General features: G+C 47.5%; 1 protein-coding gene across 5 annotated transcripts in view; it reads right to left on the bottom strand.

Moving 5' to 3' along the window:
* Positions 1–14,051, bottom strand: part of ADGRB1 (adhesion G protein-coupled receptor B1) — a 680,829-nt gene that overhangs the window by 74,943 nt on the left and 591,835 nt on the right. For all 5 annotated transcript variants that reach the window (XM_063921150.1, XM_063921151.1, XM_063921152.1 and 2 more), the window contains one exon: positions 8,672–8,741. In XM_063921150.1, coding sequence (XP_063777220.1) covers positions 8,672–8,741 — 70 coding nt within the window. The remainder of the gene's footprint in view (positions 1–8,671; positions 8,742–14,051) is intronic.

Raw genomic sequence — 14,051 nt, 5'->3', positions numbered from 1 at the left:
CATACTTTACAACTTGGAAATCCATGAAAAATTTGAGACCATTTGAAGTTAAAGAACCTTTCGGTTATGTCCTGTATTTCATATTTGCAGAGGGGACCATTGCATTGGTGCAATATGTACGAATAAAGGCGGTCATTCCGAGTTGATCGCTCGCTAGCTAGTTTTAGCAGGTGTGCTAACGCTATGCCGCCGCCCACTGGGGAGTGTATTTTAGCTTAGCAGAAGTGTGAACGCCTGTGCAGCCGAGCTCTGCAAAAACAGTTTGTGCAGTTTCTGAGTAGCTCTGAACCTACCCAGCGCTTTGCGATCACTTCAGCCTATTCGTGTCCGGATTTGACGTCATACACCCGCCCAGAAAAAGCCCAGCCACGCCTGCGTTTTTTCAGACACGCCTGCGTTTTTGCAAACACTCCCTGAAAACGGTCAGTTGACACCCAGAAACGCCCCCTTCCTGTCAATCTTCTTGCGGCCGACAGTGCAAAGGAAAACTTTGCTAGAACCTGAGCACAACCACAAAGAGCTTTGTACCCGTACGCCGCGCGCGCGCGCATTGCGGCCCATACACATGCGCAGAACTGCCATTTTTTCACCTGATCGCTGCGCTGCAAAAATCAGCAGCGAGCGATCAACTCGGAATGACCCCCAATGACAGAAGACCCCAAAATGTTCTCGTCTGACCCACCCCTCCCCACACAATAAACACGCCTTCCCCTGCAGGAGAGCAATGCTTTTCCCGGTGCATACAGCCGTTTCTGACTTGGCGCTGCCTTATATTCAGGGGGGCAGCTGGGAAGATTTGATGAGCCTTATACATTGCTCACAGCAGACAGTGTGAAAACACAAAGTGTTTCCTGAGCAGGGCTGACAGCAAAATGACTGCTGTGAGAATCACTGGCACAAAGATAAAAGGTTTCGCAGCGCTGTGCCAAGCGGCCAGACTTTGCCGCCTGAATGCCAATGACATCGCAGATAGATGACCCCGGTCAATTGTTTCTGCTCCAGGGCCAAAGCCAATATTGCGCTGACAGATGTCTGGGCCGTGAACAGAAGTGTGACACTCCGGTTCCTGCCCCTTGCTGTGACAGCGCAGGGCGAGGACAAGTATTGGACGCACGGGAAGTTTGGATAACCTGTTAACTCCTTCAGCTGTCTGTACACATGGCTCTTACGGTATATACCAAGTAGCTATATATACTATATTGCAGCTAGAGATTGCACAAAATGGTCTTTATTTGACATAGACATTTTCTCATGGACTTTAAACTTTGAGAAATCTGTTCCTTAAACATCTATTCACATTGGGGGTAATTCCAAGTTGATCGCAGCAGGAATTTTGTTAGCAGTTGGGCTAAACCATGTACACTGCAGGGGAGGCAGATGTAACATGTGCAGAGAGAGTTAGATTTGGGTGGGGTGTGTTCAATCTGCAATCTAATTTGCAGTGTAAAAATAAAGCAGCCAGTATTTACCCTGCACAGAAACAAAATAACCCACCCAAATCGAACTCTCTCTGCACATGTTACATCTGCCCCACCTGCAGTGCACATGGTTTTGCCCAACTGCTAACAAAGTTCCTGCTGCGATCAACTTGGAATTACCCCCACTGTTGCTAAACTACTGCTCCCATCATTAGTCTGAGAATGACAGGAGTTAGCATCCCGGTAAATGCTAAAGAGAAACAGATTGTGACCTAAAGGTCCAGTGTTATTGGGGGCATACAGCGTTTCTGTAGCAGCATCCCAGTTCCTCACCATGCAGTTCTACAGCAGTCCTCTCTACACCCTAAGATTCTGTAGATTTGCTCCCCACACTTTATGCCCCCCATATAGTTCTGCATCTGTGCCCTATCCACATTATGGGTCTGCAGCTGTGCCCTATCCACATCTCATGGGTCTGTAGAAGTGCGCTCTACACCTGCCGCTTCTAGAGCAGAACCCTCTTAACCCAATGGTTCTGTAGCTTTGCTGTCTACACCTTACTGTTCTAGAGCACTCCCCTTTGCTACCTACGGTTCAGTATTGTGCCCTTCTCATCCTACAGTTCTGTAGCAGTGCCCTGTACACCCTATGCCATCCAGCAGCAACTGTGGTTCATAAGGTGTGCCCTCTCGCCCCATACCCTATGTTTCTGCAGCTGTACTTTCCATACCATACAGCCCTATGTCTCTGCAGCTGCACCCTCCATACTGTATAACCCTATGTTTCTGCAGCTGCACCCTCCATACCGTATAACCCTATTTTTCTGCAGCTGCACCCTCCATACTGTATAGCTTATGTTTCTGCAGCTGCACCCTCCATACCGTATAGCCCTATGTTTCTGCAGCTGCACCCTCCATAACGTATAGCCCTATATTTCAGCCCTACACACCCTGCTGCTCTGTACTGTAGTTGTGCCATCATATACTGCGGTTCTGTAACTGTCCCCATTACACCCTGTTGTTCAATAATAGTCTCCTCCACACCATATAGTTCTACAATAGTCTCCACTATACACTGCGGTTCTAGATAGTCTCTTCCAAAGCCTGTGCTATATAATATTCCCCTATGAGCCCTGTGCACAGTTACTATAGCTGTCTTCTGCCCCCATGGTGGACTCTTAGAAGCTGCTGCTCATTCTCTATAAGAACCTGATCTGAAAGTCAACCACCGAGATTTTTTTCTGTTGGCAAATAACTTGTTTTTATCCATAAGTCATTGACAAGTCCTCAGACCCCCAAGACTGCGGGCCTCATTCAAAGATACACGTGAACTCGATGTTGACACACGTCTCTGATGTTTTTGGCTCTGCGCATGTGCGGATCTGGGGCTGCGATGTTGCTTGCAGTGACCCAAACACCCTAGCATAAATGACATAATGCTGCCACTTGGGGGCGACAGGCAGTGATGCAGAAAGTGGGGGCGTGTCAGCGCCATTGTCTGAGCGTGCGGATGCCACTGGCTGCGCCCCTGGACGCAGTGTCACTGGCTTCAGCAGCATGAATTTGAGTTTCCTGAGGGTCACTCAGATGACGGAAGGTCGCGCAGATGATCCGATGCTGGGTCATTGGACACAGCAGCAGATCACAAGAGGATGTAGTGGACGTCTTTCTACTACAGACGCCTCCTGGGGCTTTTATATATTTTAGCACAGCGGCTGCGAACAAAGGCGCAGCGGCTGTAGCTAAAGCACCCGCTATCTTAATCATGCCCTGAATACAAAATGTTCCTTTATATGCAAATACTGATGAGTCCTTTATAATTTGTGTTCTAATTCCGCAGTAAGTCTTTGTGTCCCGACATTCGCCGCGCACCGCAATGACTGTGCCGTGACCCTGGCTTGTGAGAACACAAAGTAAAAATATGCAAAGTACAAACCCCAACCAAGGACATGTAACCAAGTAATTTTCCGAGGAATGAGCATCTTAACAAAATCATGATTGGCCTTCGCCTTTTCAGACAAACTCAGTCTACCTTGAAGACAGCTAATAAATTAATTCTAGCACTCATGCCGTTTCCAAATCCCGTATTAAGATTAATGTCGCCCATTCTTCCCACCTAAACAAGGTGTTCTTAGCAATTTGTAGGCTGAAGAAGTGGAAAGGTTTGACATGGTGCCACTGTGTGGCATGAAGGAGGCAATTATTCAATGTCAGGGCATCTCTGCTCCCTGCCCGGTGCACAAAACTAAATGTTATTCACTCAGTTCCATTAAAGGTGCTCGGTGACATTGAAGAACACCCTTGTCCTGATCTGCTCCCTGTTTAAATACCCAGTGGATGGTGTGCAATAATAGGGGCAGTGCAGTTATAAAACAGCATTGCGGCTACAGTATGCAGGGGCACCGAAAGGGGGAGGGAACGGGCAAGGGTACAGAGAAAGAGGGAGTGGGCAGGGACAACTGGAGGGGGAGGGAATGGGCAGGGGCGCCAAAAGAGTTAGGGACCGGGCATGGGCACAGAGAGAGAGAGAGTGGGCAGGAGCACCTGGTGGGGAAGGTAAAGGGCAAGGGTACAGAGAAAGAGGGAGTGGGCAGGGACAACTGGAGGGGGAGGGAAAGGGCAAGGGTACAGAGAAAAAGGGAGGGGGTAGAGCCATCTGGAGGGGGAGGGATGGGCAAGGGTGCCAAAAGAGTTAGGGAGCCGGCATGGACACAGAGAGAGAGAGTGGGCAGGAGCACCTGGTGGGGAAGGGAAAGGGTACAGAGAAAAAGGGAGGGATGGGCAGGGGTGCCAAAAGAGTTAGGGAGCTGGCATGGGCACAGAGAGAGAGAGAGAGAGAGTGGGCAGGAGCACCTGGTGGGGAAGGGAAAGGGCAAGGGTACAGAGAAAAAGGTAGCAGGTAGAGGCATCTGGGGGGGGGGGAGTAGGGAATGGGCAGAGGCGCTAAAAGAGTTGGAGAGCAGGCATGGTCACGGAGAGCAGAAATAGGCAGGGTCACAGAGGGGGAGTGTAAGGGCAAGGGTCAAGGGTACAGAGGAATAGTGAGTGGGTAGGGGCACCTGGAGGGGGAGGGAAAGGGCAGTGGCACCAAAAGAGTTACAGAGCGGGCATGGGCAGAGAGAAAGGGAGGGAGTAAGCAAAGGTACCAAGAGAGGGAGGGAGTGGGCAGGGGCACTGAGAAGGGTAGGGAAAGGACAAGAGTACAAAGAGAGGGAACAGGCAGGGACAACGAGAGAGGCAGGGAGCAGGCAGGAACAAGGAGAGAGAAAGCAGGCAGGGGTACACAGAGGGAGGGAGTGGGTAGGGGTGCTGAGAAGGGGAGGGAAAGGACAAGAGTACAAAGAGAGGGAACAGGCAGGGACAACGAGAGAGGCAGGGAGCAGGCAGGAACAACGAGAGAGAAAGCAGGCAGGGGTACACAGAGGGAGGGAGTGGGTAGGGGTGCTGAGAAGGGTAGGGTTCAGTAAGGGAATCAGAGATAGGGAGGAACTGAGAGGAGGAGGGACCTATGTCTGGACTTGTTCAAGGTTTGAGGGGGACAAATGCCCCCCTTTACAGCATACAGCGCCACACTGCATAGAAACATTCACAGATTTTTTTAGAAGGGGTGTGGCAATGGCTCCCATATGTGGCCACACAAGCTCAGTATTACCTGGACCCATTGTATATCTCAATGGCCCTGGGAGTGGGTACAGTACACCCGGGTCTGAGTGCCGGGGAGGCGTAACCATAGCCCCTTGCGATGCCGCAATGAAGGCCCCTGTTGCTTGCGCCTTAGTAATGTATACAACGGGGTGGGGAGGCATAGCTGCGACCCCTCTAACAGCCATACCCCAGCATCCAGGCCCGACCAAAGTCCCCGCCCTGTCAATACCAGTTTGATGGGATTTTCTCTGTTACAGATCATTGAATAAAAAATTATTTGTGCAGGATAGAAATTGGAAAATCACTGTTCCTTCTGCTTCTTAGGCACCCTATGATAATGCCTGACTGCAACCTCGTGATCCTTCAGAGCCAATAGGGTGAAAGCTGGCAGACTTCCTACAGTCTGAGGATGTCACAGGATGTGTCTCTGGAGACAAGTGTCCATGCTCCTGTCCCATGTCCTGACTCTCATTAAAACCACAATTTGTGGTCAATTATCCGTTTCCGAAAAGTTCTAAATATGTAGGTTATTAATTATGAGGTAGAACAACAGGGAATTCAGCGAAACAATGGGACTGTGACAATGACCCGACTTGTTTGGCCACATCAGGGAACGTCATTTTTAGATGGCATTTGTTAGCCACTACAGCCAGCTGCATATGGGCTATATTTTTACTATTAATCATCCCTTATTGCCGCTATATGTGAAACTAAGAAATTATAGCTATCCCAGGACAATTACGGCTGGTAATAAAATGGCACCTTGACTTATAAGTATTCATATCTGTCTAAGAGATGGTTGACATGTGAGGGGGGGGGGGCTGCAGAGGGAACCGCACATCTGTAACACGCAGTACATGCCGATGTTTATTTCCTTGTCATCTGCTTCCCACACAACAGTTAAAAAAAATCACAATAAAGATAAGTCCATTGTCTATGGTCAACCGAAACCACATGACAATCTGGCCAAATAATGCCCTAATACCCCCACTCCACACTGCGTTCATATGCCAGTGTGGGTGTGGCCACTTTATTAAAGGCAACGACCCCTCCAATAGCTATACCAGCGGTTCTCAACTCCAGTTCCCGTGTGCAGGTCATGGTTTCAGGATTTCTGTCTGTGGGAGCAGGCGGGATAATTACTGACCCAGAGACACAGAGTAACTCACCTGTGCAGGATTAAAGAAATCCAGAAAACATGACTTGTTGGGAGGTACAGTACTTGAGAATCCCTGAACTAGGCGTACGGTATATTTGTGTTCAGGTACCTGTTGTTGCGTGTAGACGATGCGTCCACTTTATAAGAACTATTTCTTGCCCTCATGGGGCTGCAATGAGTAATTATGGTGCGTCGTGGTTTTGTCAATGCAAAAAGAAACCCAGACTTTCACATGACCGCAAAAGCCGACGCTGACTGCCCTGCCGCGTGTGGTTACTACCGGTCCCTGGTTATGGCTAAACGGTGTGAAAGAAAGGTGTCACAGCGCATCACAGCACACAGAGCGCATAAAGCATACAACGGGGTAAAATTACTAAGATGGGAGTTCTATTTAAGATGGGACCAATCAGATTCTGCTTCTCATTTATCTAGCACTTTCTAGAAGATAATACCTGGAATCTGATTGGTTGCTAAGGGCAACATCCCATCTTAAATAGAACTCCCATCTTAGTAAATTTATCCCAACATGTCTGACACATCAAACAACTTCTCATTAACCCCTGCTCTGCTGCTGCATGCCTGTAGAAGAGTGAGGGGGGGCGGGGGTCACTATCTGGCCTGGTTCAGCTCTTATTGTGGTTGGTGACGTGCTCTGCAGGAGGAAAGATAAGTAGCTCTGCAGTGAGCAGTCTGCAGAACCTGCGGCACCAAGCTGCCGACGGAGCTGTCATTCTACCAAGAGAGCTGGGATGTGAGAGTAACCGGGGAGGTGGTCGGAGGGAGAGCGGGCGAGGAGTCCTGCTGTACTGGGGAGGGTCATAGCGCAGCAGAGGCTGGTCTCCGCCATGATGAAACATTGCTGCAGTCTTGTTTGTGTGCATCCAGCAGGCAGCCAGCTCTGAATACGTAACGAGCCCCCGGTGCTGCAGGCTGCCACATTACACAGTGCACGCAGGCGCTCCAGTATTTTCCTATTAACGTTCCCCACCCTCCCCCCACCCCACCCCCCAATTAAGCACATTCTGTCCCCTTGCTGCAGCACAGATCTGATGTATTCTTGTCTTACTCACGGATCTGCCATTCTTACTGTGGGGGCTATTTACTAAGCCTTGGGGAGAGATTAAGTACCAGCCAATCAGCTCCTACCTGGAATGCTACAGCCTGTGTTTACAAAATGACAGGAGCTGATTGGCTGGTACTTTATCTCTCACCAAGGCTTAGTAAATAGACCCCTAAGAACTTCTTGAGTGGATTCTAAACTGTCACAGGGTCACTAATATATCATCACAAGATGATGTCCTTGGGTCTCACTAGGTCTCGCCCTACTTACAGTATATAGTCTGACAACTACAGAAATATAAATAGCAGCACAATTCAGGCGATTATCAGAACTGACGATAACGGAGATACGGCGGCTTCTGCGGCAACATTTCATTTCTTATTGTTGTGATAAGCAGAAAAAAAATTATTGGTCCTAGAGCTTGATAATTAATAAATAGGCCTGGTGCTTTTTAGTTTACGTAGCTCTATAAAGTAGCCATGTTATCCTCAAGCGTCATTAGGGGAGCTGGAACTCACAATGTAGAGCAGGGCTGGCCAAACCGGTCCTCGAGATCTACCAACAGTTCATGTTTTCCAGGTCTCCTGCAGATCTGTAGAATTGTCAGTTAGGAATGAATGCAGCACATCTTAATTAGTAATGACTACACCTGTGCACCAGCTAGGTGGTCTGAAAAATGTGAACTGTTGGTAGATCTCGAGGACTGGTTTGGCCAGCCCTGATGTAGAGTCTGGCTACATTCTGGGGAAACACATGCCGTCGTGAGGAACACATAGTTTACGTAGCTCTATAAAGTAACCATGTTATCCCCAAGCGTCATTAGGGGAGCTAGAACTCACAATGTAGAGTCTGGCTACATTCTGGGGAAACACATGCCGTCGTTAGGAACACATAGTTTACGTAGCTCTATAAAGTAGCCATGTTATCCCCAAGCGTCATTAGGGGAGCTGGAACTCACAATGTAGAGTCTGGCTACATTCTGGGGAAATACATACCGTCGCGAGGAACACATAGTTTACGTAGCTCTATAAAGTAGCCATGTTTTCCCCAACAGTCATTAGGGGTGCTGGAACTCACAATGTAGAGTCTGGCTACATTCTGGGGAAACACATACCGTCGTGAGGAACACATAGTTTACGTAGCTTTATAAAGTAGCCATGTTATCACCAAACATCATTAGGGGAGCTGGAACTCACAATGTAGAGTCTGGCTACATTCTGGGGAAACACATACCGTTGCGAGGAACACATAGTTTACGTAGCTCTATAAAGTAGCCATGTTATCCCCAAGCATCATTAGGGGAGCTGGAACTCACAATGTAGAGTCTGGCTACATTCTGGGGAAACACATACCGTCGCGAGGAACACATACAGTCACAAGGGTTACTTACTAGTTGGCCGATCCGTAGCCCTTCGCCTTTGTAAACCCAACAGATATGGCCACTACCAGAGCTGGGAGACCTGAAACACAGAAGAAAGCGGGTAATCATTGGCCTTCACGCTGGAAAACATATTTTTATTTACTTTTCCCATTTTTTTCTTGGCACTAGTCACATTGTATTTTCTGTCCATTTTTTTTCTCTGTATATCCCTATAAACCTTTACCTATGGTGTAATTGGTAAAATAGATTGTAAATCATTTATTTTGGCTTGTCTTGTGCAGCGGAGAGAGCCACAGGTTACACAACCCGATAGAGGTATACACAGACACCCAGCTCCCTGCCTTACACGCTGAGAGTAAAATAGATTTGGTATCTAGATGATAAGCGGTTTAGGAACATAATTACGAACTATCAGGAATTAGACCCGATAATTAGAATTTATTAGCGCCGCAATTCCGGCCAATAAGAAATGAGCGTTCGCAGGAATGTACTGAGAATCCTGCGCAGGGGGAGGGGCTCTATCCCTGCCATGTGAAAAGAAGTGAAATATTTGCAAAAAGCAGCTCTGGAGCTTGGTAAATCCAGTAGCACTGCAGCCCGCACAGACACCAACGGTGGCTGCATCTGCGGACAAAAATGGAGGGACTGCGGCAGAAATCTGAGATGTCTGCTGCAATCCGCTGTGGTACATCTACAGGACTACTTAATATTGCGGGTTCCCCCAGAAAATGTATTTTCTCTGGGAATATCGTGCAAATATTTAAGGCTAAATGGGCACTACATTTTTGTGGTTCACTAGTAAAAAGGACTTTTGAGTTTGTGTGACTATATACATACATACATATATATATATATATATACATTATTATTATTATTATTATTATCCTTTATTTATATGGCGCCACAAGGGTTCCGCAGCGCCCAATTACAGAGTACATATGCTCATAATCAAAACAGGGAAACAGTGATTACAGTTGAAGACAATATAGGACAAGTACAAGGTAACTAAGCATAACTACACCAGTAGACGACATAGAGATAAGAAAAAACTGCGGGATCTGGGCAGTTGAGGATTATTAAAGTAAGAAAAATATAAGCACATGAGGGAAGAGGGCCCTGCTCGTGAGAGCTTACATTCTAAGGGGAGGGGCACGTACATTAATGAAAGAAGAATTTGCAGGGATGTGTTCTGGATACTCCCAGCAAAGCTGTTCTATCAGCCAGCGTTAATGATGCTCTGTACGCCTTGCAGCTATTAGGAGTATAAAGTGCAGCTATTCCGTATCATTCACGTCTATCGGCGGCCTCTGGAGCGAGATGCATCACTATATCACACGCTGAATGGCAGCACAACGCTAAGCACAGCGGATAAGATTTATAGGGTAATATTTTCTCGCTAGTTACCGATTCCAAAAAATAAGTTTGTTCATTAATTACGTCTTCATTACAGAACGTTATTCTTCCACAGCTCCAAGCTCTATGCAGACAAACCTCCCAAATTAGCATCTGTTCCAATCAGGGCAGAGATCGAACGGGGCGCCTCCAAATCACTGTGGGCCATTGCCGCAACCGCAATGGAGCGACCATCGCCTGAGAGGGCTAGACTGACCCATAGCCCCCTCCCCTGAAAGGCTGATTCCTGGCACCTGGTCACTGATACTACAGGGCGGGATGGTGCACCTAGATGCCTCAGTTACACAAGCCTAGCAAACAGATACAGGGGGAGGTGTACTAAATCTTGGAGAGATAAAGTACCAGCCAGTCAGCTCCTAACTGAGGCCAGAACTCATGTACAGTACACGACCCATTCTGTCATTCGCTGGCTGGCCACTGTATGTCTCCTTACTGCCACCAGTGCTAACCTCCTGCCGCAGCGCAGACATCACCTGATGCATACAGTGCATGTTAAAGGCATCTTCAGACCAGCCCACTAATACGCTGAAGCACTACAGCTCATCTGACAAATGCCTGAGCTGCAAAGCTTCCAATTCAGCCCCTTAAATAATATTGCCTAAGATAGGACACTAGGTGCCCAGCATTACAGTGCTGGTGTGATAACACTGGGAACAGCGTTCCATCCCTCAGAAATCATTCATCTATTTGTGTTGCACTGTTGCTGCCTCAGATTTGTGGTTAAAGACGGAAACTTAAGCTGAGTGCACATTATATCATTTATTGGCCGATCTCGCGATCCGCGTTGGATTGCAATGACTATCGTGTAGTGTGCACACAGCATTCATCGTGTGGTGTGTGCACAGAATTCATTGTGTAGTGTGTACACACCATTCATTGTGCAGTGTGTACACAGCATTCATTGTGTAGTGTGTACACAGCATTCATCGTGTAGTGTGTACTGTACACAGTATTCACCGTGCAGTGTGTACACAGCATTCATCGTGTAGTGTGTACACAGCATTCACCGTGCAGTGTGTACACAGCATTCGTGTGGTGTGTACACAGCATTCATCGTGTGGTGTGTGCACAGCATTCATTGTGTGGTGTGTGCACAGCATTCACACAGCATTCATCGTGTAGTGTGTATACAGCATTCATCATGCAGTGTGTACACACCATTCATCGTGTAGTGTGTACACAGCATTCATCGTGTAGTGAGTACACAGCATTCATCGTGTAGTGTGTACACAGCATTTATCGTGTAGTGTGTATACACCATTTATCGTGTAATGTGTACACAGCATTCCTCGTGTAGTGTGTACACAGCATTCATCGTGTAGTGCGTATACACCATTTATCGTGTAGTGTGTACACAGCATTCATCGTGTAGTGTGTATACACCATTTATCGTGTAGTGTGTACACACCATTCATCGTGTATTGTGTACACAGCATTCATCGTGTAGTGTGTACACAGCATTTATCGTGTAATGTGTACACAGCATTCATCGTGTAGTGCGTATACACCATTTATCGTGTAGTGTGTACACAGCATTCATCGTGTAGTGTGTATACACCATTTATCGTGTAGTGTGTACACAGCATTCATCGTGTAGTGTGTACACACCATTCATCGTGTATTGTGTACACAGCATTCATCGTGTAGTGTGTATACACCATTTATCGTGTAGTGTGTACACACCATTCATCGTGTATTGTGTACACAGCATTCATTGTGTAGTGCGTATACACCATTTATCGTGTAGTGTGTACACAGCATTCATCGTGTAGTGTGTAAGTCTTATTAGCGAGACTTATTCCAGAAAACTGTAGTAGGTATTAATGTGGCGGAATGAGTTTGCGGCAGAGTTACCCTGTCCTGTAGATTCCATACACTGGGAGAACAGATCATGGATCAAATCTACAACTTGTGATGTGTATTAATACAACGTCACGTGTAACAGCAATGAGGGGCAAAAAATGTCAATTTTATTGGGTATACTAATTACTAGGTGCCCTATAAATGACTATCAATTTGTTTCATATTAACGACTACATAGAGTAATGACTCTGTTTATTATTTCTACTCTAATTGCATTCCGAATATTGCCAAATTCAGCACCCGCCACGTCCGTTTTATGCCAGGAAACACATTCCACTTCACTTATTTTCCACCATCCCATTCGTTCTGTACTTCCCAGTGCGGAGAACAATGTCTTCTTCAGGTCAGGGAGAATCTACTTGTATCTTGTTTTTTTATCTTTCACCACCTCCAGCCAATGCAATTAGGAAGCAAAAGAAATTAAATGCAATCATTTGCATTCACCCCATAAACCAAGATACTTTTCCGCAATAATGCGGCGGTATGGTAATCTACAAATCACACCTCGGAGGGAAGCGCACGAGATCTTTTATTACAAGAAGACAGAATATTTGGAATCTAATTAGCACCTTGTCGGCAAAGGGTAGCGTGCCACCATCCGGGGGCTCGACTCGCCCAGGCGGGACGCAGAGATACGTATGGAGATAAGCTAAATTGTGACTGTAATCTCAACAATACAATGAAATGATCTAACAAGATCGCAACTGTCCACAGTATTCCAATTATCACTTTCCGCTTTCTTCTATTTGATGTGGGAGAGACAGCTGGGAATTAGGGAGAGTGAAATGGATGAAGATGACGCACTGGGAGGAGTCGCAATATGAGGCTGCGCTGATTGATGCAATTCGCGACACTGTCAATTGGGGAATAATAGTGACAATAGGATAGGCAGGCTGGCTCTTGTATGATCTCACGCCGTGCTGTGCTTTGTAGTGCACCTACACAGACAGTATTACTGCTACGTGTACTGTGCAGTATGTAACACGATGGGCTCTATTCCGGACGTTCATTCTATTGTTACAATTGCGCAAAGGAGTGTTCGTGCATCTTTAACGCAACCGCACAAAGGGTTAACGGAGAAGAGAATGCAATTATCCTCTCGGTTTATAATCCTCTCGCTGGATACAGCACAGTAGGGATCGCTTGGGATGCGGTCAAGATGCCGACTGTCAGAATCCCGGCAGTCGGAATGCCGACGCCAGAATTCCATCAGCTGTCAGAATGCCGACAGGGTCAAGAGACCGACGCCGGAATTCCAACAGCCGGCATCCTGAACGTAAGTATAGCAGGCGGGTTAGGGCTGGGGAGGTTGTGTTTAGGAGCCGACTGGAGGGGTTAGGGATAGGCTGCAGGGAGGGGGAGGGGTGGGAGGATAGGGTTAGGCTGCAGGAAGGGGGGAAGGGTTAGGGTTAGGTTGCAGGGCAGGGGGGTTAGGTTTAGCCACAACCGGGGGAAAGGTAAGGATAAGGCACTAACGGGGGAGGTTAGGGTTAGGATGCAGGAAGGGAGGGTTGGGGGGTAGGGGAAAGGGGGGGACACTTATCTCCTCCCTGTCAGGATTGCAACTATAAGGATGACGGCGTCGGTATTCTGACTGCCATCATCGCATGTGCCGGCAAATCATACTAAACACAATCACTCCATTGATCTCTACTGTGGTTAACGTTTTATGCTATTCAGCAATTATAAAAACGTTAAACCTCCCGAAAAATCTTTACTTTATATAACGCCATTTCAGAATGGCGTAATATATAAAGAAAATCCTTCAAAATGCGAATATCCGCCGAGGGAAAGTTTCCCATCAGTCCTGCAGGATCTTCAAAGGAACGGCAATTGTACTGTATGTCCACATCCTGCCTCCCACACATTTATACAATGATTACAATGTGTGCCTAGGCGTGGATAGGACTCTGGGACTAATTCAGACTTGATCGTAGCCGATCAGCTACTCAGACACGCACGGTCCAGGCATGCCTGCGTTGCCCAGACCGCATCCCTAAAACGGCGGCCAAACACAGTCGGCCCGCCCCCTCCCACCCAGCGGCCGCCTCAGCCTGTCAATCAGGCAGAGGAAATCGCAGGGCTGAGATGGCACTGCGGCGCCGGCGTATGC

Source organism: Pseudophryne corroboree, chromosome 5 (genome assembly GCF_028390025.1).
Source record: "Pseudophryne corroboree isolate aPseCor3 chromosome 5, aPseCor3.hap2, whole genome shotgun sequence".
Taxonomy (NCBI): Eukaryota; Metazoa; Chordata; class Amphibia; order Anura; family Myobatrachidae; genus Pseudophryne; species Pseudophryne corroboree.
Note: the sequence above shows the minus strand (reverse complement) of the source record. Positions and strands in the feature narration are given on the sequence as shown.